This window comes from Hypomesus transpacificus, chromosome 18 (genome assembly GCF_021917145.1).
Source record: "Hypomesus transpacificus isolate Combined female chromosome 18, fHypTra1, whole genome shotgun sequence".
In the NCBI taxonomy this organism is placed as follows: Eukaryota; Metazoa; Chordata; class Actinopteri; order Osmeriformes; family Osmeridae; genus Hypomesus; species Hypomesus transpacificus.
Genome location: NC_061077.1, coordinates 8843520 through 8866098, shown reverse-complemented (window position 1 = coordinate 8866098; position 22579 = coordinate 8843520). Strand labels below are relative to the sequence as shown.

General features: G+C 41.5%; 1 protein-coding gene and 1 long non-coding RNA gene across 9 annotated transcripts in view; one reads left to right on the top strand and one right to left on the bottom strand.

Annotated features, from left to right (window-relative positions):
• Window positions 1-11940: 11940 nt before the first annotated feature.
• LOC124480504 lies at window positions 11941-15144 on the bottom strand. The gene is made up of 2 exons (XR_006957553.1): window positions 15064-15144; window positions 11941-14533 (listed from the first exon to the last, which is right to left on the bottom strand). It is a non-coding gene; the product is annotated as an uncharacterized LOC124480504 (long non-coding RNA).
• Window positions 14527-22579, top strand: part of prdm16 (PR domain containing 16) — a 159491-nt gene continuing 151438 nt past the window's right edge. For all 8 annotated transcript variants that reach the window (XM_047039874.1, XM_047039878.1, XM_047039877.1 and 5 more), the window contains exon 1: window positions 14527-15487. In XM_047039874.1, coding sequence (XP_046895830.1) covers window positions 15451-15487 — 37 coding nt within the window. In that variant the 5' untranslated portion in view covers window positions 14527-15450. The remainder of the gene's footprint in view (window positions 15488-22579) is intronic.

The window sequence follows — 22579 nt, the reverse complement described above, 5'->3', positions numbered from 1 at the left end:
TGCCAGCAGATGCACCAACCGTCCAGGGCTTGTCGTCGTATTTTTTTTTTTACGCGAGACAGCAAGCACCCATACTCCTGAAGTCCTCCACACCTCCCCCTGAGGCTTTCTGTGGAGGCTGCCAGCCCTACAGACCCCAGGAAGACCACACCAGGGAGAGCCGTGTCTACCCACTCTTTTTCACGATTCTATACTTTTTTTTTAGGGTGTGAGAGGGGCAGCCCTCACGCCCCGGCCTCAGGAACACGCGCAGGGATATATATATAAAGTGCTTTCTAAAAATAACGCTCGTCATCCAATTACTGACACATTAACTGGTTCTCATCTGACACACCAAGGGGCGAGCGGACACTGACGCAGTGTTTTTCAAATGCAACCTTTTAAAAGAGAGGGGCGACCAACACAGGGATTATATATTTTCTTCGAGCCTCTACACCTTTCTCCCCCCTCCCCCCTCCCCCTTGAGAGTTCATTAGCTAGTTTGAGTGCTGTGCTGCTAGCCCGGCAAAGGGACTAATATTCGAACGCATGCTCGCACTCAGTAAATCTCGCAGGTCTGACGTCATCCTGCCTGGGTCTGCTAACCAGCAGGAAAAACCTGGCATGAAGGGTGTGTGTGTGTGTGTGTGTGTGTGTGTGTGGGGGGGGGGGGTAGCCTCACCTAGGAACCTCCAGAACTCACATTTGTCACGCAGAGATGCATGTTCTTCACCTCACAGGGTTGTTGCTTTTTTTTCCAAGATGAACAAGATAACATGAAGTCCACTGTCACATCTTTACATGGGACCCTTGGAGGCTTAAAACAGCTGAGTCTGGTAGCTATATATTCATCTGTTGGATTTTGTTGGATTTTGTGCTATGACATTTGACTGACCCAAATACAAATACAGTATGCAATCAACATTTTGTTCAAAAATACAAACAAAAAAACAGACATTGTCACTCAATTCTTAAAATATGATTTTGGTGCTCAGGATAATGATTAGCAAACCTGCATAAAGAGGTTTATAAAGCAGTAGCTTTTCTGCTATTGTGAGACAGCACTTTCAGCTCATTAAGTGCAGCTTAATCCAGACTGTGTTTTCTCAGACATTGTGTTTCCAAATAAACACACACAGAAAACATACACACACTTGCACTCACACACAGAAAACACAAACACACGCTTAAATTACAAGCAGTCCTCTTCCCCCTTGGTGACAGGCAGAACACACACATGTCCTTAGGCAATGATTTGTGTATGTGGGTCGGTAGGCAGCTAATTACAGAGGAAATGATCCCCTACTCATTGGAACAGGGTCCAGCATAGTTCTTACAACACCTACTCAATTAAGTGGCGTGTGTCCATGAAATAAATGACACCCCTTTAATCCATGAAAGCACAGCCAGACAAATAGAACAGATCAGCCTTTGATCCAGTCTCACATTAGTAGAGCAGGTTTGTATCCTTCTTGAACAGCTCCTATTATCTGAAAGGTGTGTATGTTAGAGAACACATTTATGGTGCTCTCCTATGACTCATGGTGCTGGTAGAGGCTAAGTCATTAGCAACCAGTTCTGTACACCATTACAGTAGTATAATAAATGTACTCACGATCACTGTTTGGTGCTCCTCTAAATGAAATGCTTATTATGGCCCGTTCACACCAAGAACAATATGTGCGTTTACCCCAACCTTGACGATTAGAAGAAAATCATTTTGAAAGTGATCCCAACGATATCTTTACGGTATGTAGTTGTTGTCGTTATCGTTGCGGTGTGGCTATTGTTTTGAATATAGAACGATTCTAAAATCTTTATTGTCATAGTTATCGCTATCGTTCTTGGTGTCGTTCAGTGTCTCACGACCATCATGCCTGTTCATAAGAATGAGCACAGCAGTTAGACGAGCTGAAGGATCCTATCTCACTGTTTGAACACCTGCCTCCGTAGTGAGCATTACAACACCTAGGTTGTGAGAGGCCACCCGCCCCCCTTTCTGTCCAATCAAAGCTGCCCCAGTCCCCCCAGGTGCACCCTGGCCCTGGCTTGAGGCAGGGAGCCCAGCTTGCTCAGTCAGCCTCTTTGCTGATGTATGTTCAGGTAGCAGACTGGATAGACCTTCATAGTGCATGCCGTAGTAGCATTTGATGGATGTAAAATGGACCCCTTTTGCATTTGTGAGCTGTGGTAACTGGACGGTTACAGGGATGTGCGCTCTTGCACTGTTTTGTATCGCTGTAACGGGTGCGTAAAGTTTTCTAAAGGGGTCAAGGGTCTCTTTTGGTTTCACAGTAAGCATTGAATATGTGACACCAGAAGAGACAGGTGACTTTCATGACCTCTCTCTGCTGCTAGAGAGAAAACATAAAGTTATGTACCAAGAAAGAAAAAAAAACACTACTAAAGAATTCTCTCAGTGAATGAAAAGAGAAGAGCGACAGAAAGAGAGAGAAGAGAGAGAGAGAGAGAGAGAGAGAGAGAGAGAGAGAGAGAGAGAGAGAGAGAGAGAGAGAGAGAGTGGGAGGAGTGGGGATGGAGAAGTCCATTAAATAGAACTGGACAAAAAAAATCCCCAGGATAGCAGCATACAATGACATAGCCAGGGTTAAGTGCTGGGATTTCGACCAATGGGGGATTTGGGGGTCCCCTGCATTAAAGCCTCTATCCCACTCCTCCCCTCCCCCTTGCTCCCCTCCCACCAAACCATAGCTGGGGCCCCCCCCCCCCTGGTCCTAGTCATCTGCCATAATCACAACGATGATATACAGGCCCATTAAAGGAGCGAGCCGCTGACATGCTGCACAATAGGCCCTCACAGCGTGGCCAGGAAGCCTGCCCATCCAGGTGCACTTTGGTCCCAGCCACTCAGGACCAGAGCCAGTCAGCCAGCTCTCCCTCTCTTTCTCCCTCTCTCTCTCTCTCTCTCTCTCTCTCTCTCTCTCTCTCTCTCTCTCTCTCTCTCTCTCTTCTCTCTCTGTCTCTCTCTCTCTCTCTCTCTCTCTCTCTCTCTCTCTCCTCTCTCTCTCTCTCACTCTCTCTCTCTCTCTCTCTCTCTCTCTCTCTCTCTCTCTCACTCTCTCTCTGTCTCTCTCTCTCTCTCTCTCTCTCTCTCTCTCTCTCTCTCCCCTCCACCCTCTCATTTTCTCTCTGTGTCTCCCACTCTGTCTCTTTCCTCTTTTCTCTCCCTCCCCATGCCCTCCTTATTGTGAGCCCATTGAGAGGAAAGGTAAGGGAGAGGAGAAGGGGTGAGGGAGAGTGTGGGAGTTAAAGAGGGGGAGGTGGTGGGTAAGTAGGGGGGAAGATATGGAAGGGGGGGGGGGTAGTACAAAGATGCTGGTTTAGGGGGTGGGATGAGTGGTCGGGGGCGCGGGGAGGGGGGCGGTTGAGAGTTAGAGCTCAGGTATGTTGAAAAGACAGGACATTCGAGCTGGCCTAGGGAATCAACTGGGGTTGAAATAATGGTCATCATAAAAGTTTCCCCTTTCACCTTTTCCCCCATATCCATACCTGACCTACCGCAGCGCATCCCTGGGTACAAAAGACAGGGAGTGAAGGAAACAGGGGGCGGGGGGAGCAGGCCAGGGGAGAGAGAGAGAGAGGAGGAGAAAGTAGTCTGATAGGATAAGCAGCTTGAGATCCCCAGGGAGGAAGAGCGTCGCTGGCTGCTCATCCCCACCGTGTCATAGGAGAGGCTCACAGCCTATCTGTCAGCGCTGACTCACACTCGGCACTGGGGGGCCCATGGCCTCACACACACACGCACACACACACACATCCTGTGGACAGACAGGGCCCTGTATCTGTTCACTCAGTCGTGTGTCCGGGACGCCAGGCTCGCCTGTGAACGGACGCGGCCCCCTATTACCCCGGCCTCCCGGCCCCAGACACTGTCCACCAATACCAGGGGCCACAGGAGCCCAAGACCTGAAGGCTTCACTGAACAAATCCCCACCTCCTCTAGTAGACTACGCAAAGGCCTATCTGCACTGTCAGCGTGTGTGGTCCACTTTACAGCAACACTGAGGAAACAATAAAAAGAACTGGCATATCTGGAGCTAGTCTGCTCTGCTTATTACCAGCAGTCACCTTCGTGCTCTACAGACAAAACCAACAACTCCCTCTGGAGTCGTCTCAGTCTCAGCCAGGGCTTCTCTCCAGCATGTCCCTGACCTGTCTTGTGGGGCTGTTCTGAGGAGCTGGCCTTTTTCACAACAACACAACCAGTTCCTTGCTTCCTTCTGCCCAACATTTGGCAAACCTCACTTCCTCCCTCCTGAGAAGAAAATTAAAGAAGGGTTTTGGAGATGCAGTCAAAAAGGTGTCAGGAATTTGAATTACTGGGTTTTCTTCTCACAGCTTTTGGCTCTAAATAATAATTGGGTGGTGTTGTCATTTGGCACATGCCAAGTAATAAATAGAATTTAAAAAAAAAACTCTGCCCTCCCCCCTTAAAAAAAAAAACACCAACAAAGTACATTTTCATTAAAACGAATGCAGGCATTTGAGCAGTAAACAAATATCTTCTCAGCTGTCTTTTCAGTCTAATTTCTTATTCACCTTTTTTTCTCCTTCCATCTCTCTGTATCCAAGTCAGCACATCTTTCCTATCTCAGCATGGTTTGACTCCCACCATCCTATCAGAGCAGAACACCAATATGGTAATCCTTTTCTCACTGTCAATAATCATAACATCCAATAAATACAGTGAGTTATTGGAGGGCTGATATCGGCCTGTAGTGAATGAGTGGAAGGGGTCTTGACTCTCAGCGGTGGGTATGACATGAGGCATGGGTTGGTGGTCTAGTCAGAGAAGAGCTGTCGCCCTGCCGGTCTGCACACACACACACACACACACACACACTCCTTCTATAAGGCCTCTTTCCCTCTGAGCCCAGCCGAGTGCGGCGTCTTGAAGCAGAACAGATCTTCTGGATAAGCTCAGTCGGTGGCAGAGAGCGAGACACACACACAAATTGATTCCTATTTTGCGTGCCTCTCCCCCTCCATCTTCAGTCTTGATCTAGTGACTTGAACGTGATGGAAGAAAGACTTGTATAATTTTTTTTGATTCAGCCTTTCAGTTTGTGTATATAAAGGTCTAGTTGTTCCCAGCATGGGCAGGCTCCTGGTACTGAGAACACCCATTTCTGAATGTGAGGAAACAGATCCTTTTGGCTGCAGTTAGTTTGTTATTTTCCTGTGTGGATGATGACTAATGTCATTGCATTAACACCCGTCTCTGAGACTTGATTGCTCTGAACATGCACTGGCAGAGAAAAAGCACAGAGAAATACACAAAAGACATATCATGCTGGAAGGAAAACTTTGACCTTAAGGCCAAGCGCATATGTTGACCTAGACAGGGAGGTGTCTGTGGGGTGTAATCTTCCATGTGCTCTGTGCACCAGCTGACCATCTAAAAGCGTCCAAGACACAGTAGCAGGGGTCTCTGGCAACATCAAAAGTACGTTCCATGACACGGGTCACAGTGGCACATTATGTGGAGCACATGTGCCAGAGAACAAAATCATAGAAACAGTGTGACAACTCATCTGGTTTCAACACATGGCAAGTGTCATTGAATGACATATATTGGCTCATGAAAGGAAATAAAAGACAACCAGACCACAATTAAATCCAGCGTCACATTTTCTTAGTGCACCAGTAACCCCATCCACTGACACTGGTCGACTGTTTACAGTGATTCATTTGGTTCCCATGAGCATATTAATAATAACAGACTCAGGCTAACCAAAAACACACACACACACAGGTCCGTAAATATTGGGCCGTGATGAGCAGATACAGTAGCATTAGCATTGCTAGCCCACCCATTTAGCAAAAACTACAGGCACACTTCCCCAACTTTTTTGTCTCAGGAAACATTAAAGAGCTTTAAGATGCCCGTCTGAAGCTGCCCTTCCCCTCTCTGTGTGAGAAGTAGCTTCATTATCGTTCCCATCAACCATCTGAAGAAGAGAAGGGAGGGACAAGTGGTAACAATTTCAAGCGTACATCAATAAACCCGTGCTAATACTGGCTGGCTTCAAACATCTAGCGTGGGTGTTCTGAGCGGTAATGGAATTGCTAAACGTGCCCTGGGATTTGGCATCTGCTCTCTTCAGAGGAGGCAGGGGAAGGAGGATGACAACCTGTTCATTGCCAGGGATCTGCCTTCTTGGCATGTCATTAAACCAGTGTTGTGTCAGGGAAATCTAAACACACACAGACAAGTGCTTGCCCATTCACACTCTTTCAGTCTCCTGCATGCACACATGAATACATACACACACAGTGTGTCTTTTGATCCCCACCCACCATCCCCAATACAGTACATGTATGCATACATACACAGTCACACAAACTACAGTACGTTAGGTGTGGGCACACATACAGACACGCAAACACATGATGTCATGGTTTCTATCTCTCTCAGTCACACACACTAACAGAGTCTTCGTTTTCTTACATTCCTTTGTCAGTTCTACCTGGGCTGTCGTCCTTCTTCAGAAGGCCTATGGTCCAGGTTTGTAAATCAAAACAACGATAATAGATGGAAAGTATATTGAAGAAATGTGTAAGTGAGGCAGATGACCAGAGTACAAGCACCAATGTATTGTACATTATGTGACTGACACAGGAGGGCAGTCTTTCAACACTGACTTTTATCTGAAGAAAGAATATTCATACTCTCTGTGTCCTTCTCCTAAACCAACATACACGTGGTTACAGGCCATTTACACTTATACTCAACATGACTAAGAATTTACAATTACTCAAGCTTATATGCTCTCTTGTATGCTCTAAATGAGTCAGAGCAAAATTGACATCCAGTACTGCACAGAATGTGTTGGTCTGTTTTCCTTTCCTGCCATGCGGCCACAATAGTCACACTAAATGGCTTTAGTTTTCTTTTGGTACAATATTTGTCATAAACACCTAGCTGGCTGCCTTCACACAGAGAGCGTGTCTTTCATGACAGAAGCCTACACTGTGCTGTTTGTTTTGAGTCGTAACTTCCATCCAGGGCTTCATCAGTACCTCATCATCCATCCCACCACAGTCCCCACCATTTAGTCCCAGCAGTGATTCTACCATCTTTAAAACACGTCCAGAAGCAATATTTATCTACCTTGTGAGGAGAGGTATCTATCCCCTTTGCTATACACTCAAAACAAACAAACACTGCTTTTGATTCACACTCAAACGTCGCCATAACTCCTTTCAACTTTTCCCTTGCTTTTTCCCTCCTCCTTTCATCTCCTTCACAGAGACATGAGCAAGCGTTCTGATTAAGGAGATAACTCCTGGCCTGTCCCCTGCATAGGAAGAGAGAAAGAAAAAGAGGGAGAGAGGTGGAACTTCATTAGCGTCGGACATGTTCCCTCCACCCTCCTACTTCATTTGCGGCGGGGGCCCTTCACAGGAAGTGGCGGTGAGCCCTGGGAAGCGGTGTTGTTTTTGATGTGTCGCTGGGGCCCCGGCCCCACAGCCCCTATTAATCATTCTGTCAGCCTGGCAACACACTGCCGCTACCTCTCTCCCTCTCTCCCTCTCTCTCTCTCTCTCTCTCTCTCTCTGCCTTTCTTTCTTTTTGCAGACACACTGATAATGAACACCCTCCTTCCCCCTGCCACCTTGAAAAATAAACAGGTAAATAAGAGAGCTCCTCTGATTCGTCGGGGGTGAACAGAAAAATAATCACTGCAAAATGTAAACTGATTTCAGTTTCCATGTTTGTTTGCATCTTGTGAAGTGTTTGCACTTCAACAGCAAATGTGTTTATTAGTCTTTGATTGTAGAGTGTTCCTTTGGTTATTATTTGTTTTGAATGTGATGGTACAGAAGTATTGTTAGTGTTTAGCTGGCTCAGTGCTGATGTCAGTGTGTGTGTGTGTGTGTATGTGTGTATTTGGGTGTTTATATGTGTGTACAAATATACTTTAAAGTTGCTTTTTGGGCTTGTGCCTGCTTGTTTGGATTTGTAAGTTAATGAACCAAAACACACAGTACATGACATTACAGTACATTAAAACAATGTTACTCAGAATGTTGGCTGTGTATGGGGATGGTCTACACACAGTAGGCTAAACCAGTATTACTGAAATCTACTCTGGGGATCTGAGATCTACTCTACTCTCAGCTCTATTCTCAATTCTTTAAAATAAAGAAGGCAGCAGAAAACATGAACAAATTAGACTTTATTCAAAGAAACAAGGCCATTTAGTACATTCATACAGATTATGAACAGGGAAATCATCTGATAGTTTCAACCATGGGTGAGAGATGCTTTCAATGTTTACTGATAAATAGATCACAATGTTTACTGACAACCACACTGATAGACATAAATCGTTGATCTCTCGAAATGCATCATTGATAGGGCGACATGAACAAGTTCAAATAATAACAATGTCTGTGCTTGGGTAAGTGTATCTATCTGTGGTCCCTGCCTCATCTTAAACGCTGCACCTGTTAAGGATAACATTCCTGATTCAAGCACATTGACTCTGGTGCATCAAGAGATATGATTCATACAGGAATTATATATTTAGTTATCCTGAATTTGAATTGACTGGGGGATTGTAAATGACAACACATTTCTAGGAGACTGGATGAGTGTGTGTGGGCAAGATATTTTGATAATAGATCATCATTTGGGATGCTGCATGAGAAATTGTCCCATTTGTACCTCTTTGCAAGCTCAGTGAATAAAATGCATGACAGGGAACTTTTGGGAGATTCAATTTTGGAATGTCAAGTGTGCATAACCTAATGAAAATAATGATGTTAGTTTTATAATATTATTACAATAAAAGTATTATTATGAGTGTCATTGCTATTGTTAGTAATACTATTATATGAGAAGTAGTCATAGAAGTAGAAGAAAAATTGGTTGTATAAGGATGAGGATGATGTCCATATGAATTATTGATAATGGACAATTTATTTTCAATAAAACAATGATATAGACTATCAGAAACCTTCTCAGTACTGTTTGATGAAGAAAATAATGGGCCACATGTTTCGGTCAATAATGAGGCTTTGTTGTTAATATGACAGTGTATTTCCCCCCCAACCCGAGCAGAATGAAAGATTAACATTGTGATTCCCAGTGTCCCTAAAGACAGGTTGATTGATTACATCACATTAAGGTCATTTCTACATTGGGGTAATTTTCGCTTTAGCCCCCGGCGAATTTTACATGTGCATTTGTTTGGAAGGGTTCTGCCGACTCGTCGCTCCTTTGATCTTTAGAGATATGGATGGGAACATTAAGAACATATTAATTAAAACAAAAACAACTAATGATGGTGTAACAATACGACTGTATTTATTATTTGTCCAAATGTTAAGAATTGTACTCAAGGGTGATTAATGTTCACTGTGTGCCAACGTTAAAACATGTAAATCCGTTTGGACTCATTTTAGGCAACAGTGTCTATTTTGCTTATAGTTCTTTCGTTTTTTTTCTAACGTATAAAAGCTCAAAGGAACAGGCCTAATATGTAATTGGCCTATATACGAATTAATTGGCCTTGTCTAACAAGAAGATAGCTATGGGAGAACAACAATGGATATTGAAATAACATAGCCTAGGTAACCTATAGTCTGCTGTGCGAAGACTGTGGAAATATACTTTATGAAACAGAGGAATGGTGGGTTATGATGAAATCAACTTCATTTTTATATAAAAAAATGTTTTATTGTGCACGTAGCCCTACAACAAAAATATTCAGATGTAAGGCAACCTACAATCGAATTTCTCAAACTAGGCCTAGGCTTATGGTAGTTCATGTATAGGCTAGTTTGTGTTTTAACAAACACAAGACTAATGTTTTTATCTATTTATCAGTAAGTAGTAGGCGTTATCTACATTTATCGAATGACCTATGTACAGGAAAGCCTATCGACTGAAATACATGAAGTTGGTTCAACTATGCTAATCATATTTTTTGTACATACAAAGCTTATTGTTTTAGAGATACCTGCCATTTTCAGATACATTTAAACAGATACATATATTTCCAGAAATTGGTAACATAGCCTACTCATTAATTTTTTATAAAAAGCTAAACAGCGTTGAGTTGTCATTCAGCTCCGTAGGCTAGCAATTGACAAGAGGGCCTATACGTGTGCTCAGTAAGCTTATCATTGAAAAGAATGTTTGCAGTTTAATAGCCTATCGTTTATCCGTTCTATGCTATTTGTTGTTGTACAGGCCTATATATAGGCTATAGCCTATATTTTGGTCGACTCGATATTGTGACTGCACTGACTTCAAACAGAACATTTTATTATACGTTATCTTTTATGAAAAAGTCAAGTCTGTACTGCAGTCGGCTATCTCTTCACCACCCGTGCCCTCTAACCTTGCCATATCCTTCATATCAGTATGACGCAGCGCCTGTTAGTCTCAGGCGGTGTGTTAACAACAAAAAGAGACCCAAAGAAGTGTCTCGGATTAGCGGTCAGATTTCCCATTTCCCTTAGACGCCCAAGGTCCTGAACCCAATTAATGGCTAATAATTACCAAGGAAACTTCACTGTGACTGCTTCTGGGACTCCATTAGACATGTACAAAAAAGAGACCACGGCATAGGCAAGGGTAACGTCAACCAAGCCCTATTGGAGTGGTTCACTCTTCTGAATTTTGAAAGTGATCTTTCTCAAACCAAAAAGACCTTTGCTATTGATGGAGTCACTTTAAGCCTATAAACCATAATATGGATTAAAGCCTGGAAATATACATGTATTGGAGGCTAAAACAATTCTCTATAACAATGTCTCAGCCTAGAACTTCTTTTTTATTTTATATTTTTTACAATTCATCGAAGATACTGTCGCTATTATCAACAGGGTTGGTAACAGGACTGTGTTTTTGAGTACAATTGTAGACGTGTGTGAATGTGTGAGTGTGTGTGTGTGTGTGTGTGTGTGTGTGTGTGTGTGTGTGTCAGATGGAGTTTTCTGTGAGTGTTCGTGCGTCCGTACATGTACATGACTCTCTTTCAGACATGTTTGAGGCAGAGTGTTTGAGGCAGAAGGTACAGTAGGAGTGTTTAGGAAATTAACCAGGGGAGGCTGTTTTTTTGTGAGTTAGAAAGAGCAAGCATGCAAGCTGCAGTTCCACCACCCTGTAGTTACCATGTTTACTCTCCCATTACATTGACTGTGGCAGAATTACAGTTAGCAAATTGACAATACTCATATAATTTACAAAGTCAGTCCACCTTTTGATGTCTTCTCACTGCCATGGCCACAATCTGGACCTTGAGGTGTTTGATTTCACATATCTAATGTGTGGCGATGTTATCTGTGCGTAACACATAATCCCGGGCCCTTTTCCACCGTGGATAAAGGTTCGGTTTCAGCATGTGTAGAAGGAAAACTGCACATGGACCACAGACCACACCAATCCTATGTATTGTTAGTTTGTGCCAGCTGCGTCACGCCTGAGCCCCGTTCTAGCTCTAATTTCTCCAAAGCATTCAACTAACCGATGATGGGCTGAAATTGAAACTGCGTGATCCCCAGCCCTGTACTGATGACGGTGATGATAATTGTCCTCCTCCTCATCAGCATACTGTAACACTACTAGATAATCCTACTAGGCAATGATACCTAAATACTAAACGAATAAGAAGTATATAGACTAAAAGGCAAATGACAAGAACGACACAAAATTACGACATGAAGGAAATGGTGTGTCCGTCATTTTAAATGTAAAAAAATATTCAATACTGGGATCAATTTTACAATGAACAACTAACAGTTAATGTGTGCACAAACTGTGAATGATAATAACCACGCGAATGATAATAACCATTACTGCCAAATTGAGTGCGTGACGATTTATTCTGGTGTTCATTTTTTTTCTATTGCCAAATTGGGCTGAAACATAACATGAAAACATAATTCGTGTTATTTTATTCAAGTTCAATAAAAAAGCATAAGGAGTGTTCAGTTGCTGCATTTATTTAATCTCGTTTACATTAAATTAAATGAAGTAGCCTACCAAAATAAATAAATATGTATAGGCCTATATATGTACACATTATATAGGTGGCCGAGTAACAGTAGGCCTGTACCCTACACCTCTCTTCCGGGTACTGGGCCAGCATTCCTCCCTTCCTGGGTTAAAACCACAGGAAAATGGCAACAATCTGGAAAGAAAATACTCCACAATGCGGGGTTACACAGCCGTCACGTTTCCACGAGCTCGTAAAAGGCAGACGTTTAAATGACGCAGAAAACTATTCCCCAATGAGCGAGTGTTGAGGAGCAACACTTCTCTTTACAAGCATAATCACAGTTAATTGCTCTTTAAAAAGGTGTTGCACCGTGTGAAATCATTTGTCCTGCCCTATGTGTGCGAAAAATCCGATGCATGTTTAGATTGTTTTGCAGAATTGGTGAAAACATTCTTGAAACTCCTGCCCGTTCTTTTTTCTCTCTCCATGTGATGTAGGGATTGTAATCAATATATCGATTTCGACTCCATGTTATGATCATGCTTTCATTCAAAGCAATACGGCCAAATAACAACAAAAACTGACATCTACAAGACCCACCTGTTAGCGATTGTTGGTGTCAAAGTCTCGCTGCGCAGACGCTTAACAGACCTATAACCGAATAGTGTTATTTTATATTTATTTATTTATTCATTAAATCAATTTATTTGTACTTGATTTTATTCTATAAAGGATTGTGTAGTGGATGCCTTGACTCCTCTTTTTCACTTGCATGATAAAGTTAAACTATTGAATGGAAAGGTGAATTACTCTTAACTGACTAAACATAGTTACACATGACATGAGTTGCTAAATATGTCAAGCTAACAGGTTCATTATTATTTATAATAATAATAGTCTGTAGGCTATATGACCTGATAACAATAATAACAATGCCAATAATAATAATAATAATATTAATAATGTACATTATTATTATTGTAGTGGTCTAGTGGTATTGTTTGTAGGCCCTATTGTTGTAGCTTAGTATCACTAACATGGTTATTAATATAATAAGTATTGTTATTATTATATGCTCGTTTTAGTTGTTTTTTTTACACCATGTACAATCAAATGATAACATTACAGGCTAGTACAGCTAATAATGTGACATATTTTTGGAAGTATTCTGATTAAAAGTGCTAATTGTTTTGCATCAGAGTTGCCTCAAGGCTGATTCCTCCCAGTGTCCCACTGGAGTTTATAGTCAGTCTGAGCGGGTCACCAAAGTCGCGTAATGGACATCCGCAGGCGTCTTCACTCCCAGTTGCCAGATCGGAAAAGAGACGACGATCAATGGCCATATTGTAGGCTATGGGCCTACCACCGTACTATGTCGAATCCCATCGGCTAAAAACCTCATTACACTACTACACACTCTAGGAACATATCTTAAAAAACAGTCAGATATCAGTCATATCAAAATAGGCTACAAAATAATAGGCCTAATAATTATATTATTATTATGATTCATAATAATGATAATAAAAAACCTATGTCTAGAAAAAGTGTCTTTGGTGTTGGATACATTAAATAGTATGCATGGGCAACTTACAGTAGCCTAGATAACAACAACAACAATAATAATAACAACAACCATATTAATAATGATAATTTCAAGCCTACTGTTACTATGAAAACTAATTGCCAATAGTATCACATATGCCTACATACTTCTATTATATAACTAATATTACATATAAGAAGAATAAGATGTAAAATAATAATAATTAACCTACGGAACTATATGATAGAAGTACACATTTAATACTGATTATGTTTTACAATTTTATATGACTGGCATGATTCGACTAACAATGAATATTTCAGTGATACCCCAAAATACTATGCTATTAAAGCCATATTATTGTTGTATACATACAGGCTACGTCCTAGTCCAGCATTACATTTCCCTTAAATTGAAGCCCATAGCCTACATAAATTAGGTATTATTCCATGAGAGTGCGTCGTCAGATGTGCGTAACATGAGTATTAGTGCATTCACGTCTGAATCCAAACCAACATATTTTAGAACTCAAACAAAATAGACAGATTCAGCGGCTTGACATGTGAGCCACGATAGATTTAGATTTGCCACCCCCAGTACAATGAGGCATTTCATTTTTCGTAAAAAAAAATGGCATGTAGTCCGAGCATGTCTCCTGTCCAATTTAACTACGACGTGTTCAAATGCCATGAGCGCGCACGTTAAACAGGTGTAAAGGCGAAAGTCATACTTACGTTAGAAATTCAGACCCTATTCCTGCTCACTGGTTACCTGTGCCCGTTGTACCACAATAGCGCTGGATGTTTAGAGGCATATTGCCCTTACATTTAGGATGTCGCTCCAGTGGATGGATTTCCGTATAGACTCGATGGCTAAAGTTTAAATTACAAAGCACGTGTAATAAACTATCGTTCCTGGAAACTGACTCGGCTCCTTTCCCCTCTCTGCCCCTCGTCCATTGAGAGTATGGCTCCAACATGCGTCAACAGCTGCCGCTCGTGTGGCTGTCCTGGGGGCAACGCATGCAACGCTATGTTTGCATGCAGAGAGACCCATATCATAAATAGGCTACACTTTGAACGGAGTCTGTTGCCAGTTATGCATCTGAATTAATGAAGTTAAAAATAACCTCAAGAGTTAGAGTAGCCTACACTTCAAAATGTGATAAATTGTTAATAGCGGAAGCAGCATCAACTATACAGCCTACAAAGTAAAATACTAATAATATGTGATTTCTAATAAAGAGGATCAATAATCAAGAGGAGGGCAAATATTATACTTTCATAATAAAATTATGCATAATGCATTATTGTATTTTACAGTTACCACATCATAATTATATTAAACTCCTAACAACGGTACTAAGCTAATGAAAGAGCCTACAACATTTCAAATATTGATGTTCTTTAAAAAAAAAACAATAATAATACTAATATCAATATTTTAAAATGTTATACCCCTTTATGGGTGAACCTTAAGGCGTAACACTGTTTTTCGTATTATCAATGCAATGACATTAGATTTTTTGCCATAAAGGCGTGCGACCTTGACCCCACATACCATGCACGCTGTGTCCATTGCTAGACCGGATCCCGTAGTTTTGAGAAAAATAAGTTATTGCTCTTAAAGGGGTAGCTGAGAAGGTGGAAGAGGCTATGGCAGTGGTAGTAAGGGTCGGGTTGTAGGGTGGGGGTGGGGGGGGGGGGCGAGATGGTGAGGAGAAGGAGGAGGAGGGGAAGAGATAAGTGATCTAAAGGGGAGACGATAGGACAAAAAGTGATGATGATGAATACATTGGAAAGTTTTTTGGCCCCGACGAGGGTGTCAGATTGAATGGCCTGTGCGCATGTGCGAAGGTGTCCAAACTGACAATGCTTGTGAGATGAAGATAGTGTTGTTGCTGCTTCTGGGCTCACGGAGGACGAGAGGAATCTACAAGCCGACACGATGAGATCCAAGGCGAGGGCGAGAAAACTGGCCAAAAGTAGGTCTTATTTCCCTTCTAACGCTTCCACCCGGCTCGAACTCTCGTGCATATCACCAAGGTGTCCTTGTCATTTATCATATCCTCAGTGTGGCGATATTTGTCCTTGTAGATAACTTTTCTGTTTTCTTTAAAATTGTAACGATATAATACATCCTAGTCCATGTCTTTTCGCTGAAGCAGCCTTGGGTTCGCTTGTTCCCACTGTCAGAACTTTCATGTGTGATCAGAAACGCCGCTGGTGGTTTTGTATAAAAGATATGGAGGAAGAAAAAACCCCATTGCCAAACAAACTTGCGTCCATGATATAGTTTTTCCATTGTCTGTTCTTGTAGGTTAAACGGCGTGGAATCATTACTCGAGAGTTAGCAAAAAGTTGTCGAAAGGGATAGTAACTTTTTTATTGAGTCGTTCCAAGTCTCGTGAAATAATATTCCTGGCTTTTGGAATAGTGGGCGCTGTAGCACTGCTCATGGAGACGCAGAGAGCTCAGAATTGAGACAGAGTTGCGCGCTCAACCTCATTCAGCGAGAAGTAGGGACGTTATGATGTGAAATTTGAAAGAAATTGGAATGTTTTCCTGCTGAATTCTACCGTAGCCTGTTTTACTGTAGAAGAAATTGCTTTGCATCCTCCAAGTCTTTTTTTCCTTTGGCCGTTGAACTGCCATGGGTTTTGTTCCTCCTTCAGGGAATGGCAATCAATAATGCTTCTTGTGCAAGAAAGTACCCTACTACTTTGTGGACTGTTGCTCGCGTCACACGGAAAATTCATGTATTCATTTTTGTGAACATAGGCACTTTGGTTAAATAGGCCTGCGTATGGTTATATGCTGTTCTAGTTTCATATTTCTAACGCTTTTGTACATAATGCACGCATGAAACACGTTGTTCTTTTTTGTTGATTATTTGGGTTTAAACGTCTATTTCCAGCTATTCGAGCAAAGGTAAACTGTAAAAACATGTCAATTCAGCTGAATGTTGAGATATCCGTGTTGTTAGCCTATTTCATTGTGCGGATTTGTTTTCAAATACTGTAGGCCCACTTTATGATCTGTTTCATAATGGCTTCTGATTTTACACATATTTGAATTTTCAAATGAACGAATTATTCTAGGCCATGCAGACAAGACGCTTGTTGGAAATTCAGGCAAAGCCACAATTAGGCTACTGTGTACATTTTGTCCATCAATATTAACGAATGTTGACGCAGATTAGGAGGAAGACAATGACCAAATTACATGTTTGGTTGACAACTTTAACTCCTATAAAAACTGTTGTTTATGGCTTTCATATAATCAGTAATCACAACATAGACAATTTTTAATAATTAACTAAATACTTTCAACAAACTTTTGTGACTAGGCGAAGTCCTTCTCTAATTTAGTGTCTCCCATTTCTACAAATGTTTTGTTAAATAGGCCTTTTATAGCCCATTGGCATGTTAATAATTGAATTTATGTAGCAGTGAACATTTACAGTTTTGTTTGTGTTGTTTGGACCACTGAATAAACAATGACTAAACATTTGAGTTTTGCTGTTGTCATACTGTAGTTGTAAGATTGTTATTGAAGCATGCTTAGGCCTATTGTCTATATCTCACACGGACATTTGTTAAGAGTGTACAGATTTAAAGATGTAGGCTAGCCCTATATATTGCTGCCTACTTGAAATTGTTTTGTGCATGTTGAAAGGTTATAGCCTATATTTTTACCTTTACCGAAATAGGACTTGATCTCTAAATGGCCCAGATTATGCTTGTTGATCCGAGTGCTAATTAACAGAAATGCCTGGCTTTGTAGACCCTCGGAGTCTCTGCGAGAAACTTTTCTTGTGTAACAGCTAATCCGGAATTTATTGCAGAGAAAACTTTCACTATAGACTTTATTTAGACGTTACTGGCATTGACATTCAAAACAAGATCCAGAACGATGAACTTGTAAGCTTTAGGGCTAGCCTACATTTTCAGTCGAAATTCTGTGCCGATTATGAAACTAATTCTTTAATTCTCTAAGCTCATAGGCCTATAGAACACTGGCTACATTTTTTGTTTAGTTTTATTCCAGTATTTGCGAGTGCCTACATTGAAAAGGAAATGGCTGATGTTTTAGTAACTTGAAAAGACCTGCCGACTTGCCTGCTCGAGAATGCTAAATCCACAGGGATTCGGCACTCAGAATTGCCTCTGTGCATTTTTGAAAGTTGTCTAAATTGATAAACCTGGCATTGATCAATAAATAGAGTGACGGGTGGTAGCCTAGTATTTACAAACATGGTTGTTTACATTTTAAATATTAGGCCTATCGTAGCCAGGTGGCCTGTAATTTAGATGAATGTTGGTTTGTGTTGCTTGTTTAGGTTTGACAGGCCTTTATATTAGGCTACAGATGGGCTAATAGTCCATTTGTTCACAATGAAAGAAAAAAAAGATTATACATTGAATTAAGCCTACAGTTTGCCTACAACAACAACCACATTAACATTCTAATTAATAGACAATCGTGACCATATGATAACAATAGCAATATTAATAATTATAATTGTAATGTCAATAGGCCTAACGTTTCATGATTTTCAGTAGAACATTTAGGCTATATTGTTGTTATCGTGCACTTATGTTTGTTATTAAAGTCTAAGATATAATATGTATTCCATTACTCCCCCGAAGAGGGGGGGCCTATATATTATTGTTAACTATTGGAAAACATTTTAGGCGGCTATGTTGGAAGCTATGTCATTTTATGTATATTTGAAAAGGTTGGTTTAATTTTTTATACTTTGTTAAACAATATGCCATACTGGTTCAAAAAAAAAGAAAATCTGAATTTTACAGGTGAGATCGTTGGCTATGGGTGTCTCAAAGTTCTGTAAATTGATCAAATAAGACATTATATTGGCAGCGTTAATGCTGATGGGCTGAGTCGTTTGTCTTTGAACCTTTGCAGGTTATTTGCCCTTTAAAGTGCAAAATATGAAATAGTGGGTTAGACTACATCTTAACAATATGTTGTGTATATTGTCCGTCTCAGCTTGTAGAGTGATTCTATAAATTTCAGTTAAGAAGACCCATAGCTTAATTTGATTCTCGGTCTATTGGGATTGCAATAATGCAACCGAAGACACTGTGAATTGAAATTAGCCGCCAGATTGGAAAGATGGAGCATAGATTGCGCAGGTTGAGAATAGGGTATAGGCTACTCTCTCTTTTTCTCTCTCTCTTTTTCTCTCTCTTTTTCTCTCTCTTTTTCTCTCTCTTTTTCTCTCTTTTTCTCTCTTTTTCTCTCTTTTTCTCTCTCTCTCTCTCTCTCTCTCTCTCTCTCTCTCTCTCTCTCTCTCTCTCTCTCTCTCTCTCTCTCTCTATCATCTCTCTCTCTTATCTATTTCTCTCCCTCCCTCTCCCTCTCTGTTTCTCTCTTTTACACACATAGAAACACATTATTTCCCTTAACGCATCCTATACCACTATTGATGTGAGAGCTGCAACATCTATGAAGATGACACTGTCCAAACGGTGTGACTTAAAAAATCACACTGTTACAAACACTAGCAGCAATGTAGGGCAACCTGTAACGAGATGCTTTTTCCACAACCATGATAGTTATTGGATAAGAAAACGTAGGCTATGTTTATTTTTTCATGGAGCAATCCTTTTTACAAATGGCACATTTAGGTAGGCTGGTTGGCTGGTAAACACGATTGCTACGTGAGAAAACAAGATGTCAAGCAATGATGCAAACGTATCATCGTTTCAGACCAAGGAAAAGGTGCATTTATCCACGTTTACATCATGGATAACAGACAGGATCCTACTGTAGTAGCCTTTTCATTGAAAGTAGGCTAGGCCTTAAAATGTCCATATCGCATGGTTGCTCTATGTTGGTCTTAACATAGCACTGCTTTCTCGTTAGTGGTCTTCTTTAGATGTGTGTCATGAACCCTAGTGTTATTGTACAGCTTCTGATGTTTTGACAGAACTAATAAAACCAAACCCATAACACTGTAAAACAACAATGGGAGCAATGTAGAAATTTTGGCTCAAGCCTCAGAGCTCCACGAAGAAGACCCTGGGCGTATACTGCTAAAATGGCTGTCAACTATGACGCTCTTAGCTCAGGTAGAGCTCAATAAAATCTTGAACAAGCCTTAACTATATTTTTTAGAAATGTTCTAATGTCAATCTCTTGGCTACCACTATATTTGCAGTGGGTTTATCACAATAAAAGTAATAACCATAAAGTTTGTGTGAAGCTGAAACAAATAATTGTTTCTTTTACTTTCTGATCTTTGCCAGGCTGTTTCTAGGATAGTCAATCCAGTAGTACTGCTTGGTTCAGGGTGACTCTTCCATACAGGCATGCAATTTTGAGCTAAACCAGAGTGACTCGGCCTAGATAGACAGCAGATACTTTTTTTCAGTCTATTTTAGAATTTTTACAAACTATGTGAATCAGGGATGTTATATAGTTTTCTTTCTTTTGTGGACTGTCCTTTTTATAAATCATACTCAAGTGCACATCCCGAAAAGTACACACACACTGAGAGGAACACACACACACAGAGGAAAGGGTGCTTGCAGCTTACAATTTAAACCCAAACTATCACAAATTGTAAATGACGTCTAGCAAGCAAGAGTTGGCATTGCTGGTGTATGTGTGCTTGTGTGTGTGTATGTATGCATTTGTGTGTGTTCACTCAACCCTTTGGATCCACAGTTTAGTTCTAGGAGGTTTAGTCAGTGCTTTGGGCCTGAACTTTGCCCAAATCTCTCTCAATATGAAGGCATGCCTCATTACAAGTAAATTTGGTCATGACGTAATAGACACACCTAGCACGCACATACACACTCATAAAACATCTCTTGTCTCAATCTCATCCCCTATGATGATATTGTGCCTCATATATCCACATCACCATGCTTTTCCTCCAGTCGCTGGTAAATCATCCGCCATATTTGTTAAAGCGCTGCAGTCTCACCATATTTTGGCAGTTGAATGTGCATGCCTGAGAAAGTTAAAGATATCTGTGTGTTTTCTCCTCAAACAAGCCCTGCTTTTTGTCATTCTCCGTATCCATCATTTTTAGACGAAGATGAGGTGGATAAAAATAGACAGGCAGCATACTAGAGAGTGGTATGCATTAGGCGAAAGGGGCAAAAAGAAGCCATTACATTGCATTTAAAGGCATTTCGGGGTTGACCTGCGGTGCTTATCGAGTTACAGCCTGAGCTATGTCTAGAAGACTGTCTACTCTCTCACCGGCCAGCAAGGCCCTCTAGCTTTGCTGTCTTTAACAATTTGCTTTTAGAAACCATTCTGTTCCCAGTGACATAAAATGGAATTACTATGTCACTATGTGCACATGTGGTTACATCCCCTGCTGGTGGACCGTCTGTTTTGATAGCAAAACAGGGGTGAATATTCTTAAAGAGTTCATACATGGAACTAATTAGCACGCGTTAGCTGCACACATGATTCACTAAATGTAATATCCTAAGGATTGCTCCATTGTGACAAGTCTTATCAGGATATAATACTTGTTTGTTTGGCATAAGCTCTCCGCATCCATTTATCTTTACCTTTCTTCTCTTCATCTCTTTCTACCTCTTTGTCCCTCCCTGCTCCTTCTCTTTCCCGCATACCTTTCTTTAAACAGCAGTAAATATTCTTTCTCCTCTCTTTCCTCTCTCTCTCTCTCTCTCTCTCTCTCTCTCTCTCTCTCTCTCTCTCTCTCTCTCTCTCTCTCTCTCTCTCTCTCTCTCTCTGTGTCTTCTATGTTAAGGATCATGCAGTGTGGGTATGCTTGTGTTTCCTCAGGGTCATTGAGGCTTGTCCATGGTCAAGGGCACACCTCAGGAGACTCCAACAACACTCACATTCAGTGTGCTGTATGTATATATACAAGTCAGGAGTTTAATAACCAACTGCTTTTGGACACAGAGAAAGCACTAAATCCACAGATTCCAGCAACACACTCACTTTTTTTCTATCAATCTACAGTACATAGAGACACAGTCATTCCTACCTCCCCCCAGCTCAGTCCCTCGTCACTGACTCCCCCCACCTACTCCTACCAGCAGCCGAAGGGTGCTTGTCTGAATAGGCAGGCCCTGATGTTCCATCCTGTCCTCATGATAAAGAGACAAATGCCCTCTCCCCAGAGGAAGGACAGGGAGATGAGTTTAGGAGCGGCGTCACTTTGAAGCCGGCGTGTTCAAAGCCTTGGCTCCCTCGCCAGTTATCTCTCTCCCTCCCCTCCCTCTGTTTTGTCATTAACACAAAGACGTGCATGTAGTGTCTCATTAGAACGGATTAGAGTTGCTGTCTCCCACTTGGGTGGGGGGAGGGGTGATCAAGGAAGAGACATTTGTCTTTATAGCCTCCTCCCTCCTCAGCCCCTCTGAGATCAGGTTCTTTGATTTTGCCACGATAAAGCCCCTCTTTCATGTTGGTCGGGACGGTCGCGATTACACTGTCAGCCTCTATAGTTCGGCGGTTTTGACAAATTTGCTGCGGCGGAGAGGAAAGGGGGGTGGCGACGGAGAGATTCACAGTAATTGAGTCATCATTATCCAATAGCTTCAGCAGGCGAGTGGCCGACCGTTTCCTCAATACTGAGCAAACTTAGTAAAGTAAGATGGACTGTGGGAAATAAGAAAGAGAGAGGAAGATACGGGAGGAGAGAGAGAGAGAGAGAGAGAGAGAGAGAGAGAGAGAGAGAGAGAGAGAGAGAGAGAGAGAGAGAGAGAGAGAGAGAGAGAGAGACAGGGGTATCTGTCCCTGGATGAATGGTCTGCTTATTTGACTGCCTCTCCAAGCACTCCTGTCCATGAAAATTGGCTTCATTATATCAATGCTATGCCTGCCCCCTCCCTCTCCTCTGACCCACAGTGTTTGCAACACAATTAGCCCATCTCACCAACTGCCATTTATATTGCAAAAAAAAAAGAAATTAACCAGTGGCACGTTGATTACGATTGTCCCTTGAGAGACAGAGCTACTATTGGTTTAATTTCATTAACTCCACGGCTTGGAAGAAAAATATATTAAGACCTCAACCTGCCACCGTCTTCCAATGCCACAAGTGTCAGCATGCT